We start from the raw sequence: 15,377 nt of genomic DNA, 5'->3' as shown, positions 1-15,377 counted from the left end.
ACACGTGTAAGAGTGTGAGGATTAGTAATTGTGTTGGTACTGCCATTGGGAGTGCTGAGAGGAGCAATGTGTGGTGCAAGCTACAGTTGCCTCTTAACGAGGGCCCTGGCACTTATCATTCGACAAATTAAGCATTGGGTAAAGGGGTTATATTGCCAAGTTGAGTTGGCAGTTTAAAACTGCATTCAGGCTGCAATGGCAGTCCTGGGACATGTTTTAAGGAACTACTTACGTAGGTGGCACAGTAAGAGATGCAGGCCCAATAGTAGCATTTGATTTACAGGCCCTGGGTATATGGTATAGCACTCAACAAAGGACATATAAGTAAGTTAATTATACCTAACAGGTGTAAACCAATTTTACCATGTTTAAGAGAGGGAGCACCAGCACTTTAGCACTAGTTAGTAGTGGTAAAGTTATGCCGTACTAAAGCCAACAAAAAGAAATTCAGCAAAAAAAGGAGGGGTGAAGGCAAAAGGTTTCCTGCAGAGAGGGCCACCAAACGACGTTAACGATTTCACGCCAATTTGTTGCCATCCCAATTTAACAAACATGTTTCTGACCTTCCATCCTACCTCTCTTTCATGAAGCACCAAACACCCATGCACTCATCAAATTCCAACCCCTGCCAACTACTGTAATCTACATGGACTACCTCACTCACGTTCTAACCATCACCACCATAATACCCCTACTAACATAACACTAACACCTCTTTTCGGATAAAATAGAAAAAGCTAAAAACTCTAGCAGACAATTATATGATATCACCAGAACATTGTCAGGTAATGCTCCTGATCTGACCCCGCCAGTATCTCAATCATTTTGTGATGCATTGGCCAAATTCTTTTTTCAAAAGTGAATGATATCTATCAGGCCTTTTCTCCTAATCCTACAACATCAGCTCCTCCTGATCTGGCCTTTGACAAGGCCATGAGTAGCTTTGAGGTAATTACTGAAGATCAGACTAAAGTTATCATATCTTCTATCAAAACCGGATCGACATTAGATCCCTGCCCATTTTCAGTCCTCCCACCAGTGATGGATACCCTTATCCCGGTGATTACCTTAGTTTGTAATGCCATATTAGGCTCTGGAATTTTTCCTGACTCCTTAAAAAACACGCTGGTGAAGCCCTTGTTGAAGAAATCAACTTTAGATAAGGCCGAATTAAAGAACTATAGGCCTATCGCGAGTCTACCATTCTTAGCTAAGGTGATCGAAAAGGCCATGAATCAACAGTTGGTCGAGTTCGTAGAGAAACATCATCTACTGGATGAATCCCAATTTGGCTTTCGAAGATATCATGGCACTGAAACCACCTTAATCAAGGCTGCAGATGACATCAGAGCAATTCGAGACCAAGGAGGGGCAGCAGTACTTGTTCTGCTAGACCTATCGGCCGCCTTCGACACGGTCAACCATAAGATCCTGGTCGACCGTGTCGAAAAGATGGGCATTCACCATTTAGCCAGAAACCTGATTGCATCTTTCCTGGCCAATAGATCCCAGGCAGTCACCCTGGGCCCATATCAATCCGCCAAATTGTCATTACCTTGTGGGGTTCCTCAAGGCTCATCCCTAAGTCCGACACTATTCAATATCTATGTGTCGGACCTTGCTAATGTCATCAAAGCATATGGGATGAGAGTAACCTCCTATGCTGATGACACTCAGCTGGTTTTGTCCATTAAAGACAATGGACTTGAGGTGGCAGACCGTTTCCAACATGGAATGATTGCAATCGGAGAGTGGATGGCATCTTATTGCCTTAAGCTTAACTCCGATAAGACGGATGAGGTTCCGTGACAATTGTAAGTGATGTTTTTGACTCGCACGAATATGGTCGAGTCTGGTATCTATGAACCGCAAATGACGAGTTTAGTGGGTGTATGTAGTTTCGCTGTGCTAACCTAAACCGTTCGTCTGTTTCGTGGGTTATTCTATCTGTACCCACGGGTTCCATCTTAGATATGGCATCCATTTTGTCTCTTGCCCTCAAGTAGTCAGCGAACGGACGCTGTCCGCTTCGCGACCCTGGGATTCCCAAGATATGTACGGAAGACACATGTCCTTTGAAAGTGTCTTTATGACGAGGGGGATGATACTGTAAGTCAAATGGCCCCGCTCGAGGCTCATCTTGCCGTGCCGGTCTATTGTCTCAGCCGTGCATCTCATTAGGCACGTCCCTTTGATGCCAGGAGCTCGTGTTTCTCGATACCTCCCCTTTTACACCCTTTCCAAATCCCCACTGTCTCCATCTTCCTCCGCACCTGTCCTTGTTCCTTCTTCAATCTGTTTTACTGCTGATTGGAATGCACTAATGGTGGGAAGATGGGTTTTTACAGTTGGGAACCACAAAATGTTTCCGCACTTATGTTCCGGACCTTGAATGTATCAAAGAGACCAAAGCAACCCCTCTAGGGGATAACTATGAGAACTGAGCCATAAACCTTTGTGTACCATGTAAACCTATGGGTGAAATTATGTATAAAAGGAGCGATCCACAGAACCAATTTGAAGCAGTCTCCACAAGTTGCACGCGTTGTACTTGCCGTGACTTCTGTGTTCCATGCAGCAAATAAAGCTCGAATCTTTGACGCCGAAGGAAGTGTCCCGTGTCTCTGTCATTTGTACGCCGGAGCAGGTTACCCACGAAGGTTTCAGGTGTTGTTCCCTGGCACCGCTGGGTCTTAAATAGCCCAGTCCTTCACGGAGGTGCTTATCTTTGGACCCCTTCGACCAGAGTGGTCAACAACCTGGTGGCCATCCGCCATGGGAGATCCCCCCAGCCCAGCTCTCAAGGTTAGGAACCTGGGAGTAACTTTCGATGTGGAGCTAAACTTCACGGCACATGCGAATAAGGTAGCGGCAACAGCCCATCACAAACTAAGGCTGATCAGGAAAATCATTCCTTATTTGCCTGACACTGCCGCCAAAACACTGATTAGTTCCTTAGTGTTATCATCTCTTGATTATTGCAATGGTCTGTTTTTAAATGCCCAAGTTAGGACAACGAACAAGCTTCAGTCTGTACAGAATGCAGCAGCACGGCTGCTTTCTGGAAACCCAAGTTTCCCCGATATCAGATACCATCAAGAGATACCACTGGTTAACGATCCGTAATCGGATCAAATTTAAATCACTTTGCATAATATACAAAGCACTGCATGACCAAGGCCCATACTTTTTTAAGGATCAGCTGATACCTTACAAACCGGTTAGACAGCTTTGATCGGCCAGTCTGAACCAATTAGTGGTCCCTCGATCCAAAACAGTTTCATGGGGAGATCGTTGCTTTACAGTTGCGGCATCCAAATTATGGAACGTATTGCCACAGTACATTAAGATGTCCTCTTCACTTCTGCAGTTCCGTAAAGGATTAAAGACTTGGCTTTTTGATCAATAATTTAAGCTAATATTACTATGAGCATCCGGAGAAAACTAGGGAATCTCTCAGCGCCGAGATCCCTACGGGTATTCGTTCGCGCTTAATACATTGTAAAAATAAATAAATAAATACATTAACACCTACTGTCTCTCCTGTTCATCTTCTCACCCATTTTAGACCTCACTACTCCAACCCCCTGCTATCGTTTGCACCCTTTTCCTCCCAGCACACCATGCTAAAGTCTTTCTCACCTCCTCTAACAAACCTCAATTCACAACTCCCTTTCCTAACCCTCGTAACTTCTCCCTCTACTTACCACACAGATAGGTTCAAACTCAGGTCAGTGCTGTCCAGAGGAAATTAGCAAATGGCATTATTGTCCTGGTTCAGCAGCTTGAAAGCAGACTTTATTGTTTCACAATTCATGTGGAACCGAGGTGGGTATTTGTTAGGAAGCTTCACAAAGTATAACCTAGAAGAATGACTGTCCCTTTAGGTCATGCCAGAGTCAAACAACTATGATGCATTTTAATATTACGAGTCGAGTAATTAACACATTCACCATTTGACTGACAATCCACATTTCTTTCTTACCTAGTTGTTGTAGATCTACCTCTAGATAAATGGTATTATTAGTTCTACACACAAGGTTCAAATCCCCTTACCTTAGACATTGATTGGGAGTTCTATGTATTGGACCTACCAACTATAATTTATTACAGATAAATCAGTGCCCCTTTTTTCCTCCTACAATTGTTTGGTTGTACAAGTTTCCAAAAAAATTGAACAACTTCGGTAAACACAAGTCTTAAGATGCTGGATAGAATAATTTACCCACGTTCCAACAACATGGCGTTAAAAAAATCTGTTTGTATTTTCACTTCACAAGACGATTCACCTTGTGCAGCACATCAATATGGAATTTTGAGCTCAATATTACTGTTGGCTTTGGAAAAAGACTCGAAGGAGGTTATTGCAAGGAAACACTTTTACTGCCAATAATTTCAGAAGACCATCTACACAGCAAAACATTAGAGGACAGCTTGGAAAAAAAAGCAAAGAGAGACAGGTGTGTAACCCAAGGGCTTTGAAACAGAACAGGAAAACTGCCAAAATATGTGAATAATTCAAAGAATGTATAGCATGTGAATGCCACCATTAAGAGGCGTCAAATGTAAAAACAAAAAGTTGATGGATGGAATGCTTAAATTAATCTGAGCCACTGGCAATAGCTTGGGTCGCATGCCAATTCATCGGTTTTTTTTGGCCACCATGCCACTTCACTTTGGACCCAGCCCGATGCAAATCAGTCTTGATCATGATCCTCATGGGAACAGTCCAGTCTGAACTGCCACAAGCAACCTAGGACTGGTATCGCCATAGTAGCGGGTCTTCAGCCAGGAATAGCTGGGTCCAGGGGCAAAGAGAGCCCCGGACCCATGCCTGGGCTGGGATGTGGCTGGGAGTGTTTACGAGGGGCTGAGATTAATTCAAGCATTACATCCATCACTGTTTTGAATAGTTATTGTGTCGCCCTAAGTGTAACGGGTATGCCCAGATGTAGGTCCTGTGCACACTGTGTCACTGGAAATACCCAGGTGATAAGACTATAACTATGGCAAAATATGTCCTGGGGTTCTTGTGTTCAAGGTCAGGGAGCTTGGCGGTTCCAGGTTGGACAGTTCCGATTGGAGCAGGGTCAAGAAAGATTTGAATATAGTTTTGGTCCAAACTGAGGTGGAATGGTATGCAAAAGAACTATGCACTAGGATGCAGCGCAGAGTGATTATAAGTGGCAGAGAGTAATTCAAGCATTCCATCCATTACTGTTTTGTACAGGTATTATGTGGTCTTAAGTGGGACAGGCATGCCCAGATGTGGGTCCTGTGCGTATACGGTGTCACTGAAACCAAGCTTAACCTGGCTGATGAGCCAATAACTAGGGAGAACCGGTCCTGGATTTATGTGTTCAGTTCAGCGAGGCCCTGGCTTGGCAGGTTGAACTGTACTGTTCCTATTGAAGCAGGGTCAAGAATGATTTGCATATAGCTGGGTCCAAACTGAGATGGCAAGGTGTGCAAAATAATGATCGATTGGGATGCGACCCCAAGTGATTACAAGTAGCGGAGATTAATTCAAGCATTCCATCCATCACTGTTTTATATACTTATCATCAAGAGAGGAGCATTGCCCAGGCAGTGAAAGCCAGCATATGCATTTCTAAAATAAAGTAACATGTACTGCCCATTTGTTTAATAAATACATTAATTTGCTTACCTTCTCCAGCTGTTGTCAGATGGTGGCGAGAGGTAAATTGACCCATAAGGAGAACCATCACAGTGAGTGCGAGTAAAGGAAAAGAAGACCCAAGAGTAGCAACACTTTAATCATGCAACAGTAAACAGTGGTAAATAAACAAGCACATTTTGCAAATTAAATAAATATTTAAATTTTAATCATAAAACTGATTCTCAGGACATCAGCAAGCTTTTCAGAAAGTTCACTTTTGCTGCGACACACCTTTTTCATTATTCTAAAAGTATGTATGGTATATGTCTGGCTAATTCCTTACGAGAGACCACCTTCTGGAAATATAACAAAGATTTTTAAAAAATCCCCCCAAAAATTGAGATATCTCACCCAAGTATATGATACATTTCCAATGGATATTCATCTCCATCCTTTTTAATAAAAGTAATACCTCATTCATAACAATTTCATTTTCATTCAAATTATCCTTGTACTACTGGACACATTTCGAAATGTAATGATTTCTTCATCAGTAGTTACTTTTTAACAAATACTTCTTAAAGAAAACAATCAAAATTAAGTATTATTGTTGATGTCAATTACAAGCTTGACTTCCTGCAGACCACTCACAGTACTTATTTAAGTAAACTGAAAGGTCGATACTTAGGGGCCGATTATGTCATCGTTCAGAAAGGCTCCGAATGGGATTCGGTTTTGCAGAATTTAAATCTTTCACATTTCCCAACAACAGATTACGATGTCCGCTAACCATTCGAGCAGTACGAAACGGTTCCGAAAGGTATTCCGATAGCCTGAGTCTTTCAGAGCTGATTCGAACAGCTCTATGAATACGGTTTCCGGACGAGCAATTATGATGACCGATTCGGACAGCTGTTCCGATTTGGTCTGCCCAACACAAAATGGCTGTTGGTATCTGTCTTTGGGGGGTCGTTACAGGCCCCCTTTCATCCGGAGGCGGACAAATGGGGCCCATAGGGGTACGCAAGGGATCCCTCTTCCCAACCATGCACCATGTGGCAGGCACCATGGGGTGCCCACCACAGGGTGCAAGGTTTTTCCCAACCACCCCTTTTTAGGTTGTGACTGAGTCAGCGCACATGCCCTGCTCAGCGCGACTGCTGTAGTGGAGTATGGAAGAGAAGCCCCGCCCATATTTGTCATTGGCTTGTGTCATTGTCCTTTGTAAATGCTGGCTTCCGATTCGTAAATAGGCTCGTTAGTCCCTCCTTAGAACGGCCTTGTCTTAATTTGTAAAATCTCTCATAGCTAATGGCCCCTTTACTTCAGTTGTTACACAGGGCGTCTTCTTAAGTCTGTGAGCACAGATTTCTTTTTTGAGTTTCTCTTACTGCAAGCACCACGTGCTTTGCTTGCATTCAGTGCAGCATGTGCCAAGGACAATGGCGGCCGCTTCTTTGAAATGCAATAGGCCTCACATTTAAATGCGAGACCTATTGCATTGCAAATGTTTGTATTCCAGGTTAGCACCTCCTCCGCACGGACACATGGCTCCGTTCTCTACAATGCAGCCTGTGGAAAACTATTGGACTGGCAAGCAGGAGCACCGGCAGCCAATAAAGGGCAGACTCCTTCAAAATCCAGCACATGCTTTCTGAAGAGCAGGCTCCCGGGCTAATTATAGATGTTTCTGAGCACAGGGCTGAGGAGACATGCACCACCCGCACACCGTTGGTTCAAGAAATGCAACTATTTCTATGGCAGTCAAGAAGTCGGTACGACTTTCACTCCGACACCATCCTTTTACATGAAAAAAGGACCTTAAGATGGCCCACGCTCTCCCCACTCAGTGCAAGTGAGAACAAGGACCCAATTACACACAACCACTCAATATTCTCAAGTGCCTCACAAGCCACGATATGTTCCAGCTTGTGAAATTCAGACAAAATAATTCTGTTGTAAACAGATTTGCAATGCGCGTTTTCGGTATGCTTGCTGCCGCGACATTTATAACTATTGTGTTTTTTTTTTAACCACACATCGATATGACAAGAAGTTTAATATCATGTTTTGTCGGAGAGAAGGACATCTGAATAGCATAAAGCCAATTATAAATAAGATACCTCTGAGAATGGTGGTGTGAGTTCTTGGATATCAGTATAGACACTGAACTGGCAGTAAATTGTTCAGGGTGCAGTTATACGTGTCCTTTCTTGTTCCGGGTTCAGCGTGATTAGATCCCTGTTCCCTACAGGGCTGGAGCTCGGAGACAGCGGATGAAATCTTAACCTGATAGGCCACAAATGTGTACCCGGGTAAATGTTGTACCCGTATTGTATTGAGCCCATGAAGCAACATGTATTCCCTCAAGATCTTTTTTTTTTTTAATAACCTGCACCAAATGATATAACGTACAGTGAACTTTTGGAATAGAATGGCTAAAAAGTTAAATGGAGTTCTGAAGAGACACATGATATATTCCTAGAATTGCCTAGAAAGACTGACCTTTCAAATGGGCGTAGAGAGGTTCACTTCCCAAGAAATCTTTGAAAACGTGGTGCCAAATCAGTACATTTTCAGCACAAATTTCCTACAAATTATTTAAAAAGCTATATGTTCCCTAGCCAATTGAAACAATCTAGTTATGCATTTGACAAGATGGCCTATCACTTTCAAGATGCACCAAGTATCTTTTACCACTACCTTCCACCTGCTCTTCGTTTTCAAGGCTGCCCTTTTTACTTAGAAGCAGCATGGAAAACAAGATGCCTACATCGTAGCAGAGAAGCTACTTGAAAGGTGAAATTTCCCTACCAGTAATCTTAATACTCTGATTCAATTTTCTTCACCCAAACCCATATTAATATTGACATTATCCCCAACTAGAAAGTCACTCTGCTGACTATCCAAATATTTTCCCAACGCCCTTCCATTCATGGCAGGCTTCCCCACCAGTAGAGACCTACCCTAATTAGCCCCAGCAAAACTACCAAAGCCCCAGCACGAAGACGCAATGACTTCACTGAAGGGCAGAATGGCCGTAATTACGGGGGTGAGAGAGTAAATCATTGTAATAGGATTACCAAAAAGTATTCAATACATTACCCCCTCATTTCCAACCTTTTTATAGCCTTTACTGATTTTACTGAACATGTCCAAGTAAAGCCAAACTAGAATAGATTATGAAAGACAACAATCCTTATTTTGCACCAACTTTGATCTCAGTCCATCCCACAAGAAACTGATAAGAAATAAATAAGACAGAAGAGCCCCAAAAACCAAAAGGAAAAGACAATACTCTGACCTCTACACAAGATGCCACTGTTCCCTCTAGTACATCACAGAATCTTTGCAGGCAAGAAAGAAACACTGCCCCTGAATAAACAAGTCCATACATACAGTCAAAAGAGATTTGCATCCTAGAGAGGAGAGGCTGTTTGGGAGGAATTAATCAGCCCCGCTGCCTGAGGACATCTGGGAGCTGCTGCGATGTCTGTGTTGCCCCAGGACAAGAGGTCACATATCTGCTGTCTGAGAAGAAGATTCATCATCAATTGTTTACACTGCCCAAGGCTCAGGAAGACGAAGGATAGTCACCTGCTGCATGCTTAGTGAGCCCCTCTTTGCCTCTGAACCCACAAGTGCAGCAGGAAACGGGTGTTTCAATCTAGTTGTCTCCACAAAACCTTGAGGACAACATCGGTCATCTCCTGGCCAGGAGACAGATGAATAGTTGAGGCTTTACTGATCCTATTGCTGCACACAGTGTTATATCGGTGATTACAGTTATCAGAATGCAACAATCATGGCCCATTATTCCTGTAAATGTCCCATTGTTGGCAGGTCCATTTTATTTATTTTATTTTTAAAGTTTTCTATAGAGTGAACCAGGTGAGGGATGTGCTCGATTTTCATCCAGAGAAGAATGGGCAGTGGGGGTAATAGTAGGATTCCTAGACGTGCTGCGTGATGTTAAAGATGCTGAGGGTGTCTATGCAGTACCTGAAGAGGAGAAGGAGTTGTTGCTTCTATCATCATTTATGAGTGATAGGGGTTGCTGTTCTACCGGAATGGAAAGAGTGGAGGGGGTAGTGTTAAGCTCCCGAGCAGTGTTGCTTGCGGTCACTGGAGTTGTCTGTGCAGTTTGTGGAGACGAAGGAGAGTTGGCGTTGCTTCTTTCCATGGATCTAAGTGAAGGAAGGGGATAAAGAAAGGTGCTGCGTGAAGTAGCAGAGGGTGTCAATTCAATGTGTGCAGAGGCCGGAGAGTTGGTAGAGTCTCTATCCTCATGTCTGGGAGAAGAGGGCGATCTCTGATCTTCAGTAGAGGAGGAGGTGGAGGGTTTAGGGAGGACCTGAGAGGGAGTGAGTGTGCTGAGGGCGTGGGTTTTTAATGTGACAAAGTATTTGTCGAAAAGTTTTAGGTCCTTGTTAGCTGCTTGAATAAGGACTGTGCCATTTTTGTAGGACATTATATTCAATGAGGCTCTGAGGTTCTGCGTGTGACTCGTTGTAATCTTAGGTCCGTAGGGAATATTTTTATGGCCTTGGATGGATAGTAACTGGTGAAAGGCCGATCGCCATTTGGCTATCTTTCTTGTGAAAAATAAAAGGTTATTGATTATAATGCCTTTTTTGGCGTTGTAGGAGTGATCCAGGAATAGGGTATCCGGGTTTTTACTGAGGAGGTTGTGTTTGAAGGTTTTCGAGGCATTTTTTGATAGCTTAGGAGGGAATTAATTAGAGTAGGTGCTGTTGCCTTCAGGTATCATGATTGGGCCAGTCATGATGTGAGATTCCTTTGGCAGTGAGGAGCGACAGTAAAATAAAGTAAAGGAAAGAGAGCTGTTATCAATTGGTTATAATAACATCAAGTGGGTGTTGACAGTTGACATTCAGCGTAAGTTAATCTTATGACACATTGCCAATATATATAGATTTGCCGTTACAAGAAGGCTGCCAGGTTAGTTGGGGCCGTTACAAGATAGCCGTTGTTTGGTGCTTCTTAGTGGGTGTTGGTAATGGACAGTCAATTTGGGAGGATCTGATGTCAGATGGAGAGAATAAATAGGTTACCCGTTACAAGATGGCAGCCAAAATTGATTAGGTACCATTAAAAGATGGCCCCTGTTGAAGTTGTGAGCTGATTATGAGAGGTAACTGCAAGCATGGTAGTAGCCGTTACAAGATGGCTGCCAGGGTTGGGGGGAGTCCTCACCTATGGGCATAGTAGGAAGCTGGGATCAGGAGATCAGCCATTTTAAAAATAGTAGAGGAACGAGGGTAGAGGCCTGGGGTAAAATGGCTTCCCTCTGCAATTAGAGGACACTTTCCTTAATGTCACGTTACCCCCAGAAGCGATCCAAAGTATAGCAATCAACTATTTATGTGCTCACAAATAGCAACCCTAGTGTATGTCTACTCACAGTTTTGCATGGGTCCATTGGTATCTGCCTGAGAGTTGGCAGTCCTCCAGTACACAAAGCTTGCCCGGGACACGAACAGACAGACAAAGCCTCCCTCCAGGGGTTCAGGCTCCGCGTTGTGTAGCGCGGCGGAAATTGCAGAGGTCGTGGGTGAGCCGGCAGATTTCGGACACACAAACCATCCGTTAAGAGTCTCGCTCCCGGGATCCAGGTGCCGAGTTGGGAGGCACGGTGGGTTTTGCCTTGTTTGCAGGGGGCCCGGTAGCGCTGACCCAGTGGGGGTCAAGGAGAACCCAAGTATGTGGACTGCAACTGTTGCGGGGTGCCTTAGGTCACGGACGATGGGAGTACGTGGCTGCACCTCGAGACTCTGGCAGCCCCGCTCTTCAGGACAACCCAAACCTCGGACCACTCTGGAAAAGTCCAATGCAGGGTGCCTCTGTCTTGGAACGAGGGTGAAGGAGGCCGCAGAACGGGTATTGTCCGTCCAATTCACCATTAGGTATCCAACGTCTCTTCTAAAACGCAAGTCGTGTGTACGACTGGATTGTTTTCCAGGCGAACTCCGTGTAACACCGGAGGCTAAGTATCTGGGGATTAAAGTTAGAATGTCTGTTCAGGAAATAGTAGAAGTGAACTGGTCCGATATTGAAAAAAACAATTAGAAAAGGTAGAATTTCTTCATTTGTCAATGATAGGGCGTCGGAATGTATTGAAAATGTGCATTCTTCCTAAGGTAATTTACTACTTCCGGACAGTCCCTTTAGAGCTTACACGGCCTCAATTATCGCAACTTCAATCTGTTACTGACAGGTTTATCTGGGGGGGCGGGGAAAGCACATCGGGCATCAAAATATATGGTGCTTCCATTGTCCCGGGGAGGGTGGGCCGTTCCTAACTTTGTTATATTATTTAGCTTGTCTTATTCAAAATTCAAAGTATATGCTAATAGGGGGGGCCGCTCGATCGTTTGAAGTTCCTGATATTTACCAGATGCTAGTAGAAGATTTGGCCTGTTTAGCTTTGCTGAAATTTTTTGAGCCAAGTTATTACAAACGGACTAGATTTAAAATTATGATTGCAGCATATAAGGGGTGGAAAATGTCATGTAAAATCCTGGCCATAAAACGGATACATTTTCATGCACCACTGGATTCTACGGAATTATTCCGAGGGATTTTTTGGGATTGGAGAAATAACGGGAACTGCTGCTTGGGCAATATATACAAGGATGGTGTATTGATGGCCTTTTCGGATTTAATGGCAACATATACAATAACCAAGACGATTTTTATAAATACCTACAGCTACGTGATTTTTTACACAATTATGCTTAGCTACAGGTTATTTCGCATAATGAGTTTATTGTAGCCATGTATAAAAAGGCAAAGATAGGGACAATATATGAAATGTTACTTTCTAAGCAACAAGACGATTTTGATCTCCAAGATTCTAAATGGCAGGGTTGGTTAGATAGAGAGATTTGGCAAATGAATTAATTTTGTCTGCAAATTTGCGTACACAACACTACAAAACGCTTTTTAATCTATATCATACACCAGTTAAAATGATGAAGTGGGGCAATAAATATGACGGTAAATGTTTTAGATGTCAAATGGAAGAAGCAGATATTGTTCATATCTTTTTTGATTACAATGTATTTAATCCGCTTTTTCTATGTATCGAACGATTTTTGCTAGAAATGACTAAGGTACTCTGTGTAATAAGCCCGCAAATGTTGCTTTTTAGGGTTTGTGATGAGTTAGAACCTATGCAGAATAATCACTCTAATCGCTATTTTATCTTTATGGCTATGGCGGTGGCTAGACTGTGTATAGCCACAATGTGGTTGAAGCCAGAGGCACCAGCGTATGAAATGTGGAGAGCTAAATTCTACAATGTATTTTATTTTGAATATAATTTGTATCGCTTAAAGTCAGTGAAAAATAAAAAATTAGGACTGAAAATATGGCATCCTATGCTTCAACAACTAGACGTCTCGTTGCAATGATAATATCATTATGCTGTAATGACCTATCTGGTAGTTATAATTTCAAGTGTACGTTATGAATCAATCCCTATGTTTGCCTATTTTGTTGTTTTGTTCATTTTCATGTTAAGAACTGATCAATAAAAAAATAATAATAAAATAAAAAAATAAAAAGGTATCCGACGTCTGGGTCAACTCCAATCTACATCCCTCGAAGTCAGGGGTCCACTCGAGGACGAGAAGCAGTCTTAGCCTGCCAAATTGATCTGAACTGCACATCGGTCCGTCGGAACTAGCAATCCTCTGCTTTTTTTCCAACAATCTTCAGTTTTCTCACTGGCTACCAGTTTCCAATTCCCCTGTAATCTTCAGCTTACGTTTACGGAGGACTCACAGATCAAGTCTGTCTTGCCATGCAGTCCAGGATCATCCGAGCGAGGCCAGCGATGAGGGATGCTGTCCCTGGAAATGTGGGCAAACTGGCATTAGAAAAATTCTAACCATGATCAGCAATTTCTGAGATATTAACTGCTTTTCCCTTAAAATCACTAAGTCAGAGAATCCCAGGGCAGGGGTATTGATACCATCTTAAATCATTCAACATCCTGAATTTCCATAAACTGCGAGGTCAACAGCAATGGATGTTGCTTCTTTTACCAATAGTCCACCTCATATGTGGTCAGTGGAGCACTGCCAAGCCAAGATGGCCTCTTCTGGAAACTTTTTGAGCTAATATTGAAGCCTGCAAGCCTCGGCAAAGAAACCTTGCACAATCCTCCAGATCTGTGAAATAAACACGCTCAATTTCCTCAAAGGAAATCTCATACAATAACACCAGAATCCAATAAGAAAATTTGTAGGCAGCTTTCTTTTCAGATACCCCACATTCCTGGCTCAAATGCTGTTTCAGTTCAGTAACAACCAAGGAGTTCACGTTTTGTTAGGTATTCCAACTTTTAGTGCATTGTCCAATAAGCTGATGCAGCTAGGCTATTCAGCTAGAAAAGAAACTTGCAACCATCAAGCACATGCAACAAATCTTTGGGATTTTACTGCAGAAGCTGCATCTCTGGGTAAACACCCCCTTTTTAGCGTTGAAGGATCAAGCAAGCTAACAATAAGAGCACAAGGAGCTTTATCTCTACTTGGCTATCTAATTGATGCTGTAGGTGTATGAGTGCACAGAAAGGTATATCCTGCTTATCTTTCTGCATATCAGCTGGGGAGACTATACATCGAAACTTTCCTAGGATAGTATGTTATTAATTACTACTACATTCGCAGAGGTATTCTGTAGTGTAATCACAAGCAGACTCTTCTGCAAGACAATAGGAAGCAGCAGACTCTGCCCACATACTGATAATCCACATGTCACTTTTTGTTTTAGGAACATTTCTTTATGATTTTCCGGTGCAGAAAACGGAACACACAAAGCACTCAGGAAAAAGCCTCTACATACGTACTATCATTCCCCTTAAAACAAAACTCCACAGTATAACTGCGGGCTGTAACCAATAACCAAAAAGCAGTAAGGTATCCGCCACCAACATCATACAACTAAACACGTCTTCTCAAAAGGGCAATCTGGAATTAAAATGAATGTAAACCAAGCCCATTCAGAATGTGTCACCTTCGCATATGTAGAAGTAACAGGTTATCCTAGCATACTGTGATCGGAGCATCTCTAGATGGGAGATCTGATGTCTATCTGGAAGTGGCTGTGTACAGCAGGGTCAGCAAATAGGAGATCTGGGAGGGGCGTGAGGTAGCAGTTAGCCAGTTCTATCAACCTTTTCAGAGGAAGCCAGGTTCATCAGCGAGCAATCCCTAACCACTTCTTTGTTTTTAGGATGAGTCTACAGCGCATGCGCTGTCTGCAAGACCTTTTGTAATTACCGACATTATTAATTTATTTGAAGAGTTTTATATAGTGCAGGTTATATACGAAGGTATCAGAGCGCTTTACATGAGAATCAACAATGTAACAGAAAAAGATCAACAATTACACAATACATCAAAAAATAGGCAATACATAGGGAGAGGAGAGAAAGGAGAGGGAATGTTTATGCCTGCCTCCTGCGTGCCAAAGGACCCCTCTAGTGCGCCTCTTAATTGCTGCATTCTGACTGCTTCTGGGTGCCGATAGCTCACTTCCATTCAAGACAGAGGAGCACCAGCTGATTACAGTCTCATTGCAGTTTCATTCTTAATCTTGTTTATTTTGAGACCTCTTTTCTTTATTCACTGCAGGTACGGTGAAGTCTGGTCCCAGTGCTTCCTCAATCTTGCGCTTTCAGCGCAGCCTTGTTTTAAACTACTTTCCAAATCCTACTTTATTTCAG

General features: G+C 42.9%; 1 protein-coding gene across 6 annotated transcripts in view; it reads right to left on the bottom strand.

Annotated features, from left to right (window-relative positions):
• Positions 1 to 15,377, bottom strand: part of CRTC3 (CREB regulated transcription coactivator 3) — a 1,134,508-nt gene that overhangs the window by 560,855 nt on the left and 558,276 nt on the right. For all 6 annotated transcript variants that reach the window (XM_086958213.1, XM_086958215.1, XM_086958212.1 and 3 more), the window contains exon 4: positions 5,669 to 5,730. In XM_086958213.1, coding sequence (XP_086814339.1) covers positions 5,669 to 5,730 — 62 coding nt within the window. The remainder of the gene's footprint in view (positions 1 to 5,668; positions 5,731 to 15,377) is intronic.

The sequence above is a fragment of the Lissotriton vulgaris genome, chromosome 2_1 (assembly GCF_964263255.1).
Source record: "Lissotriton vulgaris chromosome 2_1, aLisVul1.2, whole genome shotgun sequence".
Taxonomy (NCBI): Eukaryota; Metazoa; Chordata; class Amphibia; order Caudata; family Salamandridae; genus Lissotriton; species Lissotriton vulgaris.
Note: the sequence above shows the minus strand (reverse complement) of the source record. Positions and strands in the feature narration are given on the sequence as shown.